Source organism: Anser anser, assembly GCF_964211835.1.
Source record: "Anser anser genome assembly, chromosome: 7".
NCBI lineage: Eukaryota > Metazoa > Chordata > Aves > Anseriformes > Anatidae > Anser > Anser anser.
The window spans coordinates 20,676,815-20,696,215 of NC_139727.1; the positions used below are offsets into that span (position 1 = coordinate 20,676,815).

The following is a 19,401-nucleotide window of genomic DNA, read 5'->3' on the forward strand; positions in this document are numbered from 1 at the left end:
AATTCATTGATGGAGTTCACAGAGGGAAGACCCGAGCAGAGGGAAGGCAGCGTAAATGAGTGGTGAGCATTACAGCAGCGTGTTAGCCCCAGCATTTCTCAAGACCACCCCTAACTTGGCAGTCTGTAGTCTTCCTGTGAGGGAGTGCTTCTTGTCTGCCCCCAAATATCCGGCTTCTTGATCTTAGCAAGCCAGTGCTGCGTGGTTCTGGCTAGGAGAGAGGAGAGGAGAGGAGGCCAGGCCTCTTTCAGCCTGTGGGCAAGCTCACTCTTACAGGTCATGAGTCTGGAAAATGTGTTTGCAAATGTTCATTATCAAGTCGTTAGCTTTATAGACACTCAATGCACATTTTATCATCCTTGGATGTGGAAGCTGCCCAGAGGGAGATTTCTGTGCAGCTGTGTAAAGCCATGCAGGAGCTTTGAGTTAAAACTCAAACCGTCTTTAAGTGTGGAAGCACGAGGAGTGTGGTGGACCCTGTTGCTGTACTGACCGACAGGTACCACTAACAAAATGGCCAAGGACAGTAAAAACTGCAAGGATGTGAAAAAAGCAGTGATCTAACTACTCATCCACCCCAAGGTTTGATTTACTGCCCATTGTTCTCTATGAAATCTATTTTATATAGCTCCAGGGAACTTTAAGTCTTTGGTCCTCCTCCTTCTTTGGGATTAAACTTCTGCTTAGGGAATTGCTTACTTGTTTGGAGATTTGATAGCTGCTAGAGATGTGTTTCTATCAGCAATATGATACTGCATTATGTTTTCTCAGAGGAGAAAGCTCTGCTTTAACACCAAAAGGCAGCCATGTGCATCATGCTGTCTTTCCTGGTTGCTGTCTGTTGAGGATATTTTATTCCAAGCTCTGAGCTGTCTCCTTCTGGGCCTCTGTAACTGCATCTCTTTGTCCCTGTGGCTTTGTAGGTAGTTGCCTATGAAAACAAAAGGATATCACTTGTGCTTCAACACTGCCAGCTCCTGGGTCAGGTCTCCATGCTCCGCAGTCACAGCTTGTTAGCTGGCCCTTGTGCAAAGCAGCCGTGCAGGCCAGGGCTCCAGGTCTGACGGCAGCAGCTCCATGGGCTGGGCGTCACTGCAGCTGGTGCTGCCGATGTGCCCAGCTGTGCCGGGTTTCTGGAGAGAGAAATTTTCCAGTCCTTCTTGTTACTCATCATCATAAAGATGTCATGTGAAAGCATAAACCTGTATTGATTTTTAATTTGATATCTGATTAATTTTAAATGATTTCTCTGAGAGCCAAGTGTGCAAAATGCTGTCAGATCTGCATTTGGGGTGGCAGCAGAGACGGGCCAAGAGGAATTTTACAGACATGGATTGGAGCTTACATCAGGAATTTTATTTCCACAAAGGGACACCACCGTTGTGACAGTGAGGACATACCTTATGAATGCTGAAAATGCACATCTTCAAGAGGAGACGGGATGAATTCATGCAAATAAAATGCGTAAAGTCTAGTATACACCACAGTAGTATCTCTGCTGCAGAAAGCCCCAAAGCTGCAAAGAGCTGAAGGCTGGGAGTGTTTTGGGGAAGTACGGTGCTATGCTTGTCTTGTTCTTGTCCCTCTTCCCCAGGCCTAAACAAACCTTATGTGTGCTCAGCATCTATGCAACCCTCTTCTCTTTTAATGGTAGCTGTGTGGTTAAAATGTCCTTATCTTTGGCTGCACTAATGATTATTTAAGAGAAATGTAAATGTAGAGAACCAAAAGGGCTTAAACACTTCTGGTAAAGGAAATGCTGTTTGCACTGTGTACTTGATTGCAAATATCAACAGCATTCCAATGTTTCCTGTTTCGGTATTTTCCTTAACGATGGTAGCAGTCCAAAAATATTTCAGATCAGATTGTAGGCAGGAAATCTAGTCTAACACATGTCACTGTTAAAAATGGATTGAATTTCTAGCAGAAGAAAACATGCCTGGTCTGCTTATTTCACCCAAAGGGGCAAATTTATCGGTGAAAAATCTGTTTATTTCCTGGGATTTAAAACCAGCCACAAATTGTTTTCTCTGAGTGTGCCTCTCTAAGTGGCACTGCCAGGTGCTTTGCTGCCTGACGTGAACAGAACTGGAAAGGTCTGCTTTCTGCCTCGGAAGCAGTTGTTTTACAATGTTGGCACACACACCAAATTCCTGATGGACTTTGCATCTCCAGCAGATCGCTGCTCTCTTCTCAGCCTGTTTGTTTGTTCATTTTGCTTTTTGTTTCAGGCTAGAGAGCCCTCTTAGAGTCATAGTTCACAAAAAATGAAGGCAAAATTTCCATTATTGTCTTCATCAGTGTACGGGCAAGCTCTGCAGCGTGGTTTTCTTTGGTACACATAGAAAGACCAACCTACAGCAGACTGCACTTCAGTTAATTCAGAAGTACCTAGTTGCTAAAGCAAGAAATTTCACAGGCAGAGTTGTGAGCCTCTTGGATTTGTAGGATAAATGAAGTTTTGGATCTTGAGTCTTTGGAAAGACCTCTTCTTTTTTTCAGTGAAGGTCTGCCCCCCTCCCAAGTGCACCATTGATTTTCCTTTGACGGAGGTAAGCAGTGACATGTCCAGCAGTCTGGGGAATGCTGTCAGCTTGCTTTGGAAACTTAGTGCATTTTGGGAAATAAACTCACTTTGATGGGAGAGTACTCAAGACAGGAAGGCTTGAGAAACAAAACTCGCCTGATATCCAAAAGGTCCAGGCATCGCCGATGTCACTGGTAATGCTCACAAGGAATTTGGCACACAGCTCTGTGTGGCTGTAGCTACAGATGGACAAGAGCAGACAAATGCTCTTTCCAGTTGCAGTACAGGTGAAAGTTCTCTCTAAAAGAAATGGCTTTTTGCCCACGGCTGTAGTCACCAAGTGAACAAAAAAGAAATATTCCTACAGCGAGCCTGCCCCTCCTTTGTGTCTGGAGGCAGGTTGGGGTGGTAACAGGAGAGGAATATTTGTGAAAAAGGATTGCAAACGTAATCTCTTTTTCTGCTCCTACTGTCCTTTTCTTCAAATATCAAGCTGCTCTTTTGCACCACTGCTGCCAGCATATGATATATTAATACACCTTTTTTTTGTTTGCAAAACAGTCTGTTACTCTGCTAAGAGTGATGCCAAGGAATGAAGCTATGCATTTTTTCTTTGAAAACTGCTCAGATCAGTGAAGTCAGATGTCCTACCAGCAGATGTTAAGTGCATTGTCAAAAAGGATCATGTGTAGATGCTTATGGAGAAGGAGGAAGGGCAGGGGAGAGAGAGAAAATGCCATCTGGGTTTTACTCGGTAGGCTCAGCTGCACCCTCGCTGCGGGAAGCTCCCCATCCTCACTCTGCTTGTCCCCGGTGTTTGGCTGTGGCTGCACAAAGCCACAATAGGCTCGAGGTTGCATTCTGGGAAGTCTGCAGAGTTTGTTGACTCATTTAGGCTTGCTTTTTGCTTCCCTGCCAGCAAGAGTTTTCCAGCTCTGTCATCTTGCTAATAATGCTCATGGCCCTGGGAAGGGCCGGTGCTGTGCAGCAGCTATATAAGGCCATGCACACCGGCCGCCCTCCCCGGCAGCTCGCCCTGCTGCTCCCCAGCCCTCGCAGGTGCCCGCCAGCAGCTTTTACCAGTGATGGGAGCATTCAAAGTCATTTTGGCAAGTCAAGCCTGGCTTTTGATGTGTTGTTACAGCCTCTTTGGGAAGGCAGAAGCCGTCAACACTGCAGCTGGCTAGTGGAGGAACTGTGAGCAGCCAGGTGTGCCTTGTCCTCCGCCACACTGCAGTGAAAGGGCTCGTGGTGCTCCTCTGGTGCTGCTGATGAAGCCAGAGTTGCCCTTTTGCTTTTAGTGGCTGTATGAAATGGAAGAAATTAATTAGGGGCCTCTAGTCTCAAGGAAGTTGTGACTAGCATTGCAGTTCGAGAAGGTTTTGCTTGCCAAAGTGAATTTGTCCATTAATGGATGGCTTGCTAAAAGAGTCTGCTGGTGTTTAAATCCAAGGGCATGTACTTTACAGCTGTCGTAGCTAACAGGCTGAGTAAACAGGTACCTTCCCGGTAGCCTGAAAGCTCTTGTAGTTAGTCACTAAAGCTGTTAAAATGCCTGTCTAAAACCCTGGGGGCTGTTGAAAGAGGAATTGCCTAAGCCTTTTTTCATTTTTCAGCCGTCAAACCTTCTGCTATGCAAGAAACTTTTCATTATTTAGGGGTTTAGTTGCTACTTGGGTAAATTAGTTGTGCCCATCCCCGTGTTTGAAACGGGAATGTAAATGTGCCTCTGCCCTACAGAAGTTACTTACGCAGTTCCTGGCTACAGAATTAGACCCTCATTTTCCAGCAATGAAATTTCCCTTGAAGCTATAGCCCAGCCCTGCACGCAAACCCCATTGATAGCAAAATCTAGCCTCTTGTGATGTTTATATTATACCATGTTCGAGCCAAGCTTCTTGAAAAATGTTGTGTTTCACAAATACCTCTCCACATTCTTGCCTTGACTTGCATGCAGTTTCCTTCCTCTCCTTCCTACCAGTACCTTCCCATCCAAGCTAACCTCAGACAAATTTTCTAATCTTGGGTCTTGTTTTCTGCCTGGATGGAACAGCAAACGCATGGCTCACTCCCTGGCCCTGCCTTGGTTGCTCTCTCTCCTGTGGTGAGGAAACAGCATAGAAGTGTAAACTGCAAACACGATGAAATTTGTATATTTGCATGCCTTCTATTAATTTGTCTGGCAGTTGTTCCTGGGCTTGTTTGACTGTCATGTTTTTGTCTTCTCTTTCTGCAATGTTTGAGTGTCGCTCTCTGTCAGAGTCCCCTTTGCTGGAATATAGAGGAGAAACCATGTTATAAAACAAATTTGGATTTGAGCTAGCCACTCCAACACCTGTTCACTGCTTCATATAAACGATATGAGCACATGCAGATATGACAGAGACACGATGTCTAACCAATCCACCCAACTCAAGCCTTGTACCTGTACTTCCCAGCCTTACAGAAGCGAAGTTCTGGGCCAGCAGTGGGACGTAGGTGAGCTTTAGGGTGCTTTTTCTCTTTTTCCTGCCATGCTTCAGTACAAGTGCAGACACTGATCGTGGGAGCAGAGGCAGGAGACCTTTGCCAAGAGCTGGGATCACAGCTCCACGGGTGGTGTGGTGGGACAGGACACGCACCGTGCTGGCCCCTCCAGGCAGTGCATCCACAGCAAAGCTGCCTCCTCTTTGCTGGGGCCATAAATGGGTGTTGTGAGAGCAAGTGAGGGGCTCTGTGACAGCTGTTGTAAAGACAAAGGGAAGCTTTGTCCTCCTTGCCTTAGAGGGACAACCGCATGGGCTATTTAACCTTTCTGCTTGGATAACTTTTAAGCTGAATTGAAAGTAAAGCCTGGAGTGACCTTGCTGCTTCCATTTATATCCAGTGACAGATTGGAATGGCAGCAGGCTGGGAATCAAACTGGGGTTTTTTGCCTTGCTATTAAAAAAGGGAGAAAAATCTGGTCAGAAACCCAAATTTGGTTGTGGTAACTAGCCCAAGGTGCCTCCCAAAAGGTGGAGACCAACACGCTGTGCCACCTCCAATGCTCCGAGCCAGGGCAGTGGGATGAAAGCAAGCACCCAGGGTCCTGAGGGGAGGTTTCTGCTCTGTGCTTGTACACTGGCCTGCTCCGAGCTTAAATCTGCAGTCTGAAAAAGGCCTTTCGGTGCTTCTGAAATTTGGTAACACTAAGCTGCTGCAAAAGAAAGTACTGCGTGGAAAATACTTAGGTCAGGGCTAGTGAGAACTGGCACCAGGGATGCCTCATGCTAGAAATCAGCTGAAGTGTTTAATGCTTTCTGAACTGCTTTTTCATCTCCAGCCAGCGTCCACTTGCTTGCAGCCTGGCTGGCAGGGTGTTTGATTTCCATGTGCTTTGCTGTGCCCCCTGTATTTCCAGAAGAGGTGAAAACTCAGTCACATGTGATCTCCAAGGATTTCCACAGAGTAAGGCTTTGCTCTGGTCAATGGGCTGCTTCCCTCTGTGCAAATACAGTCTTCAAGTGCAAAAGCCAACCATCCGAGAGGTGTCTGTGACTTTGTTACGCTTGATAGCTGTGATCTTGGTAAAGCTGCTGGTTCCTCTGGCCCCTTAAAGCACCGGTGGTCAGAAGCAAGGTGGGAATGATTGTTTTATACTCACCTTGGGTATGTTGTGCATCCAGCAACAGCAGCTGTTGGGACAAGATAATGATCAGATTGTCATAGAGTTGACCCCATGCAGCTCTTACATCCATAGTTGTCAGCCCGTGTGTGCTCCAGAGCATCAGATGCCAGGATTTGGGTGAGGTAGGCTGTGGGCTATTGGCACTGCAGCTGTGCCAACAGGATGCAATAGCCCAGAGCCAAAGGTTTGCTCTGCCTGACTCATGGTGTGTAAAGGATGCTATCAGGTGTGACCTGTGTCTGTAAATTTTGCTGAGAAAGGAGGTACAGCAGGTACAGTACAGCAGGTTTCCATCAGGGTTTCTTCTGGGTAAAGTCCAGAGTGCAATAGCCGCTGTAGCAGGTAAATAAATGTCCTATAAAAATTCTCCTCTTCCTTGAGTAAGAGTGTTGGCTCCCATCTCCTCCCACTGAGCTACCCTCTGGATGTTAAGCATTAAAATACTATTTATGCAGCAAGTGTCTGGAGTATACACATGTACCACAGTTAGGCTTTTTTGCTTGTTTTTATTTTAAAATGTACTGACATTGGAGGGCTTTTAGAGAAATGGGGTAGACGAGATTGAATTTATTGTGGGAAGCTCTACGCCCTGTTTCTCTACCCCTGTCAGTTTTATAAGCCTTTTCTGTTTAAAGTATCTTTCCAGTTGTCCAGTTAATTCTCAGTGGAAACATTCCTGTTTTGCTAACTAAGAACTTAAACTGTAGCTGGCCCTGGCCCCACAGATACCTGGGAAGAACATCTATCTGCAGTTGCAGAGTCACAAAGTTGCAGGATCTCCTGTCAAAACAGGACATGGCTTTCAAAATTCATCCTAAGAGTTTATCAGCTATCTAGTTGCTGCATTGTGCAATGTGTAACATCCAACAATGGGTTTCATTCAGCAATTCTACAGCAACTTGTTCCCTACTATTAAAAAGTTTGCAAAAGTGGCGCTATTTGGTCCCTCCTTGATGCTAGCTGCTCTCTGTATGTCCGAGAAACTTAGGTAGCATGTGTTTCCCATAAAATATCTCAAGCAAATCTAAGCCTAATTCTTAATTCTCCCTCACTGCTTGCTTGTCTGCTGTTCTTTGGGGCATAGCAAAACTCCAGAATGATGATGGTAGAAGTGATTGGTTTTGGTCACAGATCTTGATTTGTGTTTCAGGCCGCTGTGAGTAATTGGGTCAGACCGCAGAGCAGCAAAGGTTAGGCAGACTTTCCCTTGGACACATTATGTCGTCTCAGTTCTTAGTCCCATCGCAGACTTTGACCCATTTTTTCATAACTCCCGAACGTTTCTGTTTGCTCTGCATGGATACCACTGTATAAATAAGGAAATTCTGGAGACCCGAACCAAGAAATATTTCCGGCAGCTCAACTTCAAGAACAAAATGTTCTCTGTATATTCAATACAGACAAGAATCGTTCCGTTTCCCTGCTACCCATAAAAGCTGAAACACACAGTAATTTGAATTGTCCCACTTAGTTAAAGGATATGCATCCCAGGGGTATTTCCAGCTTCTGCTGTTGGGTGACTCCCAGCTCTACTGCCTGGGCTGGAGCCCATGCTTGTTGTGTCGCCAGTGGAGTCCCAAAGGACGAGCCAGGGCAGTCTCTGCTGAGATCCTGTATTGATCCAAGGACCTCTTACAGCATTACTCAGTCATCCAAATTATGTACCTGGAATGAGGCTCTAGTATGGATTCCCTCCAGTATGGATAGCGCTGTATGCAAAAGTCTGGGGGAGATGTTTTTAGCTAATGAACTTCAAATCCTTTAATAACAATAATGTTGCTCTGTGATGGAAGTAGGTTAACTATTGAAAATTCATGTGTTGCAGAACGGAATCAAAAGTCTGGTCACCGCTTGTGAACGAAGAGGGGAAGACGCATCCTTATAAGATGAATCTGGCCTCCCAGCCCCAGGTAAGTAACAGTATCTGCATGTTCCTGTTCCCACTTACTCCTGGCTGGCTTTGGAGCAGTTTCTGGCCTGATCCTCCAAGGAGTCAAGCATGTGTCACTCCACTGGTCACACTGGGGATAGCGTGTGCCCCATACCTCCTTTGGAAACCTGCAGAGACAGACAGACAGACATGGTCAGAGCTAGTCAGATACCTCGCCGCAGGTAAGCTGCTTGGGCCGGAGGTGGTGTCTCCTGCCATGTGCATGCTCACACCTGTCCCAGGGCACACTGACGGCACTGTGGAGGTGTGGCTCAATAAATCATCACTACCGTTGCGAAGCCTGTTGATTTTCATAGATAAGAAAGGTCTCGAGAGGAGAGTAAAGTGATTTGCAATGTTTTCTGGTTTTGCTTCTCTTTTTTTTCCTCTTACTAGTAGACTCTTATCAGCAGTCTAGCCCTGGAAAAAGCAGAAGAGAAATATATCAGCCTTTTATATTTTTATCTGTGTGGCAGATCTTGCAACTCCTTTCTAGGAGATTGGTTCTGTAAACTGTTGGTAGCCTTGCTTCATCGGTCTGCTGCCTCTGTCAAGTAAACGTAGTAATAACAGAGATCTGTGCAAGGGCATTGCCTGGGCTAGGCTCAGAAGATTACACTGCAGAAATCTACAGCTGTGCTAAAATCAAAGGCATTGCTCTGGATTTCACTGGGGTAGTGACTTGGATTCTGGCCCTAGAACATTTCCCCTGTGAGTCTTTCTAGCAAAATGAGTAAAGAGAAAAATAGTTTGACTCTGCAATTAATTAAGTGCTAATATGTCTGTTTGGGATGGAAAGGACCCGAACCTAAAGTAGCATGTGTGCAGCAATGCCCGGCCCAGACCTTGGCTTGGGATCGATCCATGCTCCTTTTCACGCCAAGCTGCTGTGTGTTGCTTGGCTTGAGAGCGTGGTGCTGCATTCTGCAGGTATTTCATGACTTAGCCAAGCCACAGTGCGAGACTGAGCTGTTTGGACTTAGGTTGGGCTGGGGCCATGCAGTGACACCTGCCTATCACACTGTTGAGCTGGGATCTGCTCTGTGTCTTCTGCTCTGAAGATGCTCTGCTGCAAACCTCAAGACTGTGGGGCCAACTCTTGCCAAAAGTGTGGCAGAGGCTCCCCTGCAAGGCTGCAGAGGGCTGTTGTTTAAACAGCATGTTCTGGGAAAGGTGGATAACCCACAGCCTTTGAAAATAACCTCATCTAGTGCTCTCATAAAAGGCAAAGATAACTCGGTGCCTTGCTGGCAGTTCATCTTGGAACACAACAGAGTTTGTCTTGGTGCTTTGTAAAACCCAGTGTTGGCTGGTGAATCTGACCATACAACTGCTTTATGGCATGATTTCACTGCTCACTAAATCTCCCTGAAGCACTCTATTTTGAATAGAACCAGCAGTGAGTTTCTTCAGAGCTCAGTGTTGAAAGGCTCCAAACTCCAACACACAGAGAAAATTCATGCTTCTGAAGTGCAACTCAAGCAACACTACAGGGCAAAGGAAGAGGTGGTCCTGCCGCAGTGTCTGTGCCTGTTGTCAGCTGGAGCAGAAACTTCACCGTGACCTGTAGAAATCAAAGTGAGAGCCTTCAATGGCTTTGAGTATGTATATGCACTGCAGCCCTGCTTCTCCTGGGTGATCCTTGTATTGATGTTGGCAGAAATCAGGAGGAACTAGATGTAGAAATCACCTGATGCCTGGGTCTGAACAAAGATAAGGGTTGTAGCCCAAAACCTAAATCTATGCAACCAACCTGATAAGCCCTGTGTTCATTTCAATGTGCTCAGCAGAGCTGAGTAAGAAAAAGCCCTGTAAAAGCATCCTCTCCTACAGCCTTGTGCAGGTCGTGACTGCAGCACGGGGCTGGATGGGATCCTGCATACTGGGGGAGGCAGTGGAAGTCCCTGCTTAAACCCCCCCAGCCTGGGGGAAGCTTCCTAGCAGGAGAGGATTCAGCAGGAGACCTCACCCTGGTGACAAGACCTTAACCCGGGCATTAACCAGAATTTAGCTCAATGTTCACCCTTTCTCCCACCCTGGAATTAAACATGGGGCACTACTCATGCCAGGAGGAACTTAACTTGGCTCACGAAGCTGAGTTATCTGCAGCAAGGCACCTGCTGCTGCAGCCCCCCTGCCACCAGCCACCACACCACCACCCCTTTTCCCCCAGTCCAGCCTAGGTCACTGGACAGATATCCGCCACTGGTCAAACATTACGCATAGGCTATTTTAATCCCCTGACATCACCTCTTAGTTTAAATCATTTGCTCTGGCATTTTTAGCCCTAATCAATAGTTCTTCTTTAGTCAGATGTCCTCAGGGGCACTTCAGAGTGCTGTTTGCATACGAGTCAGCCCTTGACTGTCTGGGGGAGCCTGCTGCAACTCTGGAAGAAACAAGGGTGTAAGGAACTAATCTTAACTCGTCTTTGACTTACAAGTCATGCTGTGCTTCCTAAAGTCCGAGTAAAGGGCATCACAAAGATCAGACTGTGCAGGATTCATCAATAGCCCTGGCTGCAGAGTGCATTCCCGCTAAACCTTAGCCTTAGCCCTACCCCTGCCTCTGGCTCTGGCTGCTATGTATGTACCCTGATGCTGCCAGCGTGCAAGAGTGGCACAGCTGGGTCTGTGATACTCACCCTTAACTGTCTTCAGCGGAGAATTTGGAGAGAAACTGACTGTGGCAAGATTCCTGTTACACATCTTGTATCTAAGCAGTGACCCCTGTTTTAATCTGGCACTAGGAGCCACCTGTTGCCAGAAAATTAGGCTCTGAGCCTTCGTTATGGCTGATACTAGGAGAGCTTTATTTCCTGGTGTAAAAGCAACAGTCAAGCTCCCACAGAACTCTTGCCTTTCTTCTTCCCTTTATTTTGAAAACAAAGCCAATTAAGTCATTTGTGGTGGCCTATGTGAGTGGTTCTTGTTGGTGTGTGGAGCATGGGGCTTTCCTTCACGTGGCCGTGGGCTGGAGCAGAGGAATATAGCAGTGTGAGCCGTATGGCTCCAAACCACAAGCTGCCATTTACCCTTCCTGCTCCACAGTGCCCGAACATCCTAGTCCGCTGTGCCAAGGGAAAGTGGCATGAACACCATCAAGTGTTAAGGTGTGCTTTTTTTTTTTTTTAAATGTACACCCATTTCCTTTTTCAGTAGCTGACTGCAGCGGGGAAGGTTTAGTGGCGAGGGCTGTCTGTTCGCAGCATGATGTCAGCGCAGCGTGCTGACTTCTGCCAGATCCGTGGTGAGCCCTTGGCCGCGTTTCTCTGGGGCTGCATCTTTGCAGTGTGCCCAGAGCCCTCAGCCAGGCTTGCTGCAAAGCAGCAGCAGCGTGCAGAAGGTGCTGTGCCTATATACCAGTGTGGCAAACTGGTAGGAATTTCCCCACAAAGGTGCCGATCTCATTTCCCGATAGAACTGGTAGAAGTTGTGAGTGGAGCTGACTCTTCGAAGGCAGTGCTGTCTGAGCTGTTTAGGTTTTTTTCTGGCTGCCTCGCCAGTGAAAACAACCCATGTGCTTTCCTTGGCAGCTGCCTTATACAGAACACTTATTAATTCACTTACCAAAGAAAATAAGACATACTGAGTCCAAGTAGTTCATTTATGGCCTGATCCAGGGTCCTCTGAAGATGTTTCTCGTAGTTTTCGTGCACATGCAGGAACACCATCGTATATGTAAATAGAGTTACTGCAGACTCAAAAAAAAAAAAAAAAGGCAAAAAAACTTTAAAGCCTTTGCTGAAGAGATTGGGCTGCAATTATTCAAATAAGTTCCCCCCTTTCTTAAAATGAGGTTCTGTTTGATGTTGCTCCCAAAATTCACCATCTGAACTGAAACTTCTCACAGCACATGTCCACCTTCTTTTCCTGTTCCCGTTTTATTTGGGCAGTTAAATAACTTAAGTGTTTGCAAATGATCTTACAAAAGAAATTATTTTTTTTGTCACGAACTCTATGACTAAATAGACATTAAGATCTCTGCTTCCACACTTTTTACTATTTGAAACAGGCTTTTTGTTTACTCCTGTAGTCCTATTAGAGGCTGATACTTGGTGAAATACTGCGTCTGTCTGTGGAAGTATTTTCCCTTACTTGGAATGCAACTTCAAGATACTTTTAAGTGTCTTTGGAAAAAAAAAAAAAAGACATTCCACAACCTCCCATGCATTCCCCAAAGTCCTGAATCCTAAGACTGACTTCATTGTCTGTGCTGATCTTTGCAAATGAAAGAGCTACAGCCTTATTATTGTTTCATTACCATTATCTTTATCCTTCTAAATTAATTCAAACCGAGGCAAGAGTGATGACAAAATCACATTTCATCGAAAGGTGCAGCAGCCTGTCAGCAGTGATGGCTCAGGGGCTGAACAAGCTTTGTTTTGGATGTGGCTATGGCAACATCAGGGGAAGGAAATGACGGAGACTTCTTCGTATATTTACTCAATTATTTCACTTGCACTTCTCACCCACATCATGAGGGCGATCACTCAGTGTCATTTTCCCATCAAGAGCTTTTCCTCACCATGGTGGGAAAGATTAAAATAATGTCTGCTTGTCCTTTCTGCTTAACTTTTTTTTGATAAAAGTCGTTGAAGTGAGGGAGAGCAACTTATTCTGGTGACCAAAGTGATTTCAGTTCTTGTGGCACTGACCAGAGATGAGGATAACTTGGAACTGCCACACTCTGGTAATCTGGCCTGGGCATTAAGCTCCAGAGCCACGGGCTGCTGTGCGTGGCTGTGTTGCCCATTGGTAAAACGAACCATAAAACTTGTTATTCCTCAGGCTGTGCCAGATTCGGGCTCTCTAGGAGAAGATTTGTCTTTTTCCTGTGTTTGTATGACACTGAGGTCAATGGTGCTGAGGTCTCTGTTTGCTCTGGGTGAGCTCATGTAGGAAGTGAGCCGAGAGAAACCAGTTTTGAGGGTGGTCAACACCAGGACTGTTTCCAAAAAAGCTGAAAGCTCTCAGTTTGACACCACCTCTTTTTAACCACAAAAGATACAGGCTTTTAAACTCAAGAATGCTCTTAAAAAAAAAAAAAAAGAGAGAGAGAGAAAAAGAGAGAGAGAGAGAGAGAGAAATAACATCCAGACATGTAGCCAGGGGAGTTCTGGAGGTGAATCAGGGTACTTGTGGGATGGCAGGAACAGACAGCTGCTTCTGTCCTCCCGAGGCTTCTTGAGAGAGTGCCTGCCCCGTCCCAGTCCCCGTCCCCATCCCCGTCCTTGCCAAGTGATGTCATTGTTTCCGCCTTGTGTGTTTTATCTCCTTGGATACTGAGAAGGCTGGGGCTATAGAAACTGGGTGTGTGGCTGGCCTGGCCTTTGATAAGGCCTTGCATGCGTGGGCAATGTATGAAGCAATAGGTATATAAAGTAACAAAGTATGGTGACCCGCTGTTTTCGGTTAAAAGGCGTTACCGCATGGATCTGGAATGCTTTGGGGACTCGGAGGGAGAGGATGTGGGAAGCCAGCTTTGTTGTTTTACCCCCCTACAATAACAGAGCCCCAGACCCTTCCTAATTTCTAATCAGATTTCAAAGCATTGCAGAAGATTTTTTCCATAGCTGAAAAAAACCCAAACAATAACAGAGGGAGAGGTGAAAATGAAGGCATTTCTCCTTGCAGCTGCAGCTGGTGGGATGCAGCATCAGCTGGAGCTTGCCGTGAAGATGTCCTCTGCAGAGGTGTTGCTGCATTTGGCTGATGCGCTCCCTGGGCACGAGGCTGTCTTCATTCCCAGCGCAGCCTCGCGAGGGCAAGGACGGGGCTGGGCACTCTGGCTGCCGGTCTCTGCTCTCCCTCCCCACCCAGAGCATGACTGCAGCACTCTCCTTTGCTGAGGTTTGGTCAGGGGCCCATTTTCTTCGAGCTGAGTAAACAGTTGGACTGAGAAACGTTTAATCGTGTTTCCTCTTGGCGTGGCTCTCGAGGAGCACGCGCTGGCATCGTTTGCCCTGAACCTCCATTTCTGCAGCCCGGTGAGGCCGCAGGCTTGGCGCTGGTTTGGGGCCTACAAGGCTGCTGCTGGTGAACTTGCAGGGTGCTGTTTTTTTTAATTTGTAGCATAAAATAAGAGCGAGTCCCTTGTGCTAACCTGACTCCATGACCTGGAGCTTCAGGCAGTGCCTCAAGTGGCCTTCAGTTGTGATTCAGCATCTGAAATGAGTGGCAGGGGAAGCAGCCGGCCACCAGGGCAGGCACAGTCGAGGGGATTTCACAGGCTCGGGCATCCCCGAGCGTGGCCTGGCGCGAGCAGGAGGAAGGGGCCATTGTTCTCCCAGATAATTCCCCGTGACGCCGGCGCGGTAGGAAATGCTGAGCCGCTTCCTGCCCCGGCACACGGACGTTTTCCCCGTCCCCGCAGCTGGCACCGAAGTGGCTGGTGGCTCCCTGCCCGGAAAAGGCTGCCCCAAAAACCCATCCGGCAGGAGATCTGTGGATGTGAACTGGAACTGGGGTCCTACAAACCTCGTTATGTGGCTTCTTTTCTCCTTGAAAGGCCACATCATTTTGAAAAGGAAGCAAAATGAGACCACTCTGAATTCAGAAGCGTGCTGGCAGAGATGTCTGTGCAGTTGCTGGTATGTTTTACCCTAGTCTCTGCCACCCTCCAGCCACCATGAAGACACAGTTCAGGAAAGTATTGGCCACACTCCTCTGTGCTATGGAGAAAGAAAGAGCGGGTCAAGCCCGGCATTTCCATGTGTCTGACTGCTGGCTCTCCCTCCACGAGCAGAGCATTGCTTGCTGTGTTCTTGCAGGCCATGCTCCCACTGGGGATGCTGCACATGATGCCTCTTGCCCCCTCTTGGGTTGGTCCTGGAAGATACGCAGCTGCAGAGATGCTGCAGACCCCAAGAATTTCAACTGCCTAAATCTGGCACTGCCCCCACGCAAGTACACACGGCATCCTGGTGGTTTTGTGTTAATGTTTTTTGCTTGCCTGCTGGTGGTCAGGTGCTTGGGAGTGCCACATTTCTGATTTTTTTTTCCAGTGTTAAATCAGAGATTCTCACATAAACAAATGATCTCAGGAGCTGGGGCTTTCACAAAACTAATGCCCAACACAGGGCCTGGTTGGCAAGTCTGGCAAATCACTATGTAAATATATTTGACAGTGAGAAGAAGTTATCTTTTCATCTTGGTTTTGGTACATGAAAGCACTTGTTCTTTGCAAATTCCTTCCACAGCTCAAGCAGAAAAAGCAGCACGGCATGACAGGAAGCGCTGGAGAATTTGGATTATCCAAACACCCTTTATAATGTTATTGCTCTTGCAATATTGTCTGTAGACTCTCAGGTTACAGACCTACATTCTTCCTGAGATGGGATTTTTCTAACCTAAGCTTCAGACACCACCTTCAGCACAGCTATCTCTATCTAAGCTATTTTAAACTCCCTTATATTCTCCTGTGGACCTTAGCCACATGAGTGCTGCTACAGATGTCCTGACACTTCTGGAAGCTTCTTTTATGGACTTGGATGCCATTATACAATGGTGGGCCACAAGTGGGCCAAAATCCCCATTGTGGCTTCTGTGCCCAAGCACAACTTGCAGTTCTTGGAGTCAAGGCACTAACGTGATTTCGGTCTCTTTTCTCCGTCTGGCTGCCTATTCTCTCAATATTTGTAGGATCTTAACCATCCTTGAGGCCTATGTCACTCTGTCACAGTGATATGGGCTTGGCTGACAGATTCAGAAGTCCTTGGTGGGGTGGAAACATGCCTGCATGCATACAAAGCATGTAATCGAGATGCCTTACTTCCTTAGGAAACCAGATCTTTAAAAAAAAAAATACCCTAAATTACTTCCCTTTCTGTAATTCTTGGTTAGTAGTTAAATGTTTCCATAATACAGATTGTGACATGATTTAAACTTTGAGCCGATGTGACCTAAAAGTATAACCCCTTTGTCCTAAAACTCCTGCCTCTGTCTTTCATTAAACCAACTGCTCATACGCACAGCATATCCCCTCTCTGGCTTGCAGCCTCTGAATAGAGTTCTAACATGTGCACTTAATGCTGATAAAAGATCACTGATACTTTTCCCCATGGTGTGATTTACATGCTGAAGTAATGATTATTTTTTGCTAATACCCACAGTTTCTGCCATGGGAAAGACTATTTTTATGAGCCCTGTTATGTGCTTTGAATGAGATTGTAACAAAGAGAGATTAGCTAATTACTCCAGGGTCTTTCTTCCTTTGGTGTGTGGGAAAATTTCGTGGCTGACTTCCATTTGTGTTGGCCAGAAAGTCGTGGGAGAGCAGTCCTGCCACCCCACACCTGAACTTCTCAAGCTGCCCCACTGATTTCAAACGACTTGTGACTCATGAGCGAGTTTGGACCTACGCTCCTCTTCTGTAAAGGGTCCTGTGCTGTGCCTGATGTGTGCCATGGAGCAAGATGACTCCCAGCTGTAAGTTTGGGAAGGCTAGCCAGCTGCATAAGGAAATCTGGGGGCATATAAGTGATTTAAAGGAAAATTTGTAGGGGAATTTAGTCATACTTGTTTCTAATGAGTGTTTATTCTGTAACTATAGCTCTATCAAACAAGTGCCGTGAGACATTCAAAGGGCAGTGAAGGCTCACTTCATAGCTGTCGAAGTCAGCGTGTGTATGGAGTGGGAGGGAAACCGGTTGTGGTAATTAGGGCTGGGAGCTGGGAGCCCAGCGTGCTGAGAAGGGCCCTGTTTCATCCTGTGCCATTGGGCGTTAGCCCTGTAACGAAGCCATTCCCAGCCTCTGGCTGGAACATTTCAAAATGCACGTTTTGGTGCCATCTTTTTGCCCTGGCTATTTCAGCTTCCTCTGTGAACTTTCTTCCTCCTCTCTTGTGGCCCAATTGTGCTCACCTTGCTTTGGTCAAGGAGGAACAAGCCCCTTCTGTCGTTAGCTCTGCCCCAGGGCTGCAATTCCCAGACTGCTGAACTGGAGCTGGGGTTACAAAATTCCCCCTTTTTGTTAGCGCAGCCTGCAATTTGGAAGACTGTCATGTCACGTCTAATTTAACTTGGATTTGGCCACTAAAGTATCCACTAATGCCTTTGGAAGCCTCTGGTTTGCTGTAAACCCAGAACATCTGGGTGATTTCTGGTACTAAAGAAGTCTCTGGTCTTGTCAAGGCGTTTAGCTGTCTCTGCCTCTGGACAATGCTTTGTTTAACAAGGATCATCTTCCCACCTTTACTGTGGCAATTTCTTGTCCAGAGAGACCAAAGTTGTTCATGAAAGACAGCTGTGAACCCCCGTCTTCACTGAAGGAGCAGACATACTCCAGAGCATTTGTAGTCATGACAAAACCCTTCTTTTCGGGGTGCCCTTATCTCTTGCCAGTCTTTCAGCTGCCACTGAAGAGTGCTGCTCTTTCTGGCCCTCATCTCCACTTTCCCATAGAATTCCTGCTTTCAGGGATTTCAAAGAATGCTTACAATCTGTAGTCTCATGTGAGAAGGTGGGGCCTGTGGCTTGCAGAGCTCCCAGGCATGTGGCAGCTGGAGCTAATTGCTCTGGCCATATTTCTGAGCTCTTGCATTCCCGGTACATCACCTCCAAAACCTTCTAAGTGCCAGCCCGAGGAGGGGTGTGTTGGCCAACGGGGATGGGAACGGGGGTCCTGCTGATGTCTGGAGGACCCTTGCCAGCTTTGGCGGTCAGGTCTGGGGTGGCGTGCTCCTCAGGTGACACCACGTGCCAGCGTGACCCTTGCAGCAGCCGCTCGCCCGCCACGTCCCACCCGCACGCCTGAGCACCTCTGATTTGTGCCTTTGCTCCTTTGCATGCAGGAAATAAGGCACATAGGAAGCGCACACAACCGGAGCGCGGTCCCCTTCACTGCTGCCACGGCTTCTGCCCCCAAAGTGATCACTGCTCAGTACAACAGCCCGGCGGGCCTCTACTCCTCAGAAAACATCCAGACCTTCAACAGTGCCGTGGAGTCAAAGACATCACTCGGGGCCCCCGAGCCTAGCAAGCCGTAAGTATTGCCCTCGCCTCTCCCTCCCTGCCCGGCCTGGGGGAGGCTCGCTGGCAGGGTCCCGGTTTAACCCAAAAAGCTCTCTTTCAGGACAGGGGAAGGAGCAGACGTGGCACCCAGGGGCAGGGCTCAGAGGAGTGGGGAGCATTTCATGCGGTGCAGGAATGAAATTAACGCTCTTGTGTTTCTTTGTTTAGCAGAGACCGACGCAGTTTCCGCGTGCGTTCAGCATGACATACCAGCCCTCTGGTCTGAACAGGTGCCTGACAGCTTGTTACGAGCGCTTTGTACAGTCGACGTCTTGTTTTGGCTGCGCGGGCAGTGCTGGGCAGGAAGGGTACGGTTAGCGCAGGAAGCACATCCGTCCGTCCCAGCTCCCGGCTGGCCTGGCGTTCACAGACAGGCTTGGATCTTTCTATTTTTGTTATCAAACTCAGTTTGTCACATGAGTTTTAAAAAGTAGCTGAAGCTTTTATACCTGTGTGAGTGATTTTATGTATGGGACTGAAAATTGTCCCAACCCTAAAATGTTTGTGATTGCACCTGAGCTTTGCCAAGACCAGGGCTTTTTCCCAGAAGTCCAAGGTTCCTGTTTTTTTTTCTTTAATAGAAGCTATAAACCAGGAGCCAGGAGCTTTCTGAAATCTTTCTGGCTGTGCTGCTGAACTGCCCCAAGTCTCTGTATAACAGTACCTAGCTGCCTGGAAGACTTTGGCTACTTCTAAAACAAAAGCTGCAAGATCCATGCTTTTGGAGATATTTGGAGATATTTGACTAAATTTCTGATTTGTGACTAAGGAGACAAAAGTAACTTGAGACACTGCTTTTGCAGAGTACAAAGACCTGAGAGTGTGGTTTAATACAAGCATGGAAACTTTTCCTGGCTGAAACCAGCTTCTTACCCAGCTAGCAGTATGGGCTCTTCTGGGCAGAGAAATGGTGCTGCAGCTGGTGGACAGGTTATTCACTCCTCATTTGCTTCTGGTAGACCTCAGTGGCCTCATTCAAGATCTGAGTCAAGGCAGAGCAGGGACAAGGGAAATCTGGCTTTGTGTTAACCTGCTGGGACCACTTGGCAGTCAAATTCCACCTCTAGTCTAGCCTAGAGTCCCCTCCAGTTGAGAGCACTCCCTGGAAGCCAAGGCTATTTGACAATTAATTTGTCAATGAGGCTAATAAGTTAAATTGTAGCGTTTGGGCTCAGAGCAGATGGGGAGGGCAGGACGAAGCCATACCACTGAGCATGGCCGTTTTGGTATTGGACTTGATATTGCTGTTCAGTGGGATGCCCAGGCCAGCTTTGGGTAGGG

General features: G+C 47.2%; 1 protein-coding gene across 2 annotated transcripts in view; it reads left to right on the top strand.

Moving 5' to 3' along the window:
• The window catches only part of PDLIM1 (PDZ and LIM domain 1), a 40,143-nt gene that overhangs the window by 10,964 nt on the left and 9,778 nt on the right, over positions 1-19,401 (top strand). Inside the window, exons 3-4 of one of the 2 annotated variants that reach the window (XM_083844956.1) lie at positions 8,002-8,086; positions 17,901-18,091. In XM_083844956.1, the coding sequence (XP_083701082.1) occupies positions 8,002-8,086; positions 17,901-18,091 (276 nt within the window). Of the gene's footprint in view, positions 1-8,001; positions 8,087-17,900; positions 18,092-18,288; positions 18,351-19,401 lie in introns of both variants that reach the window. The other variant, XM_083844955.1, reaches the window with a different exon arrangement.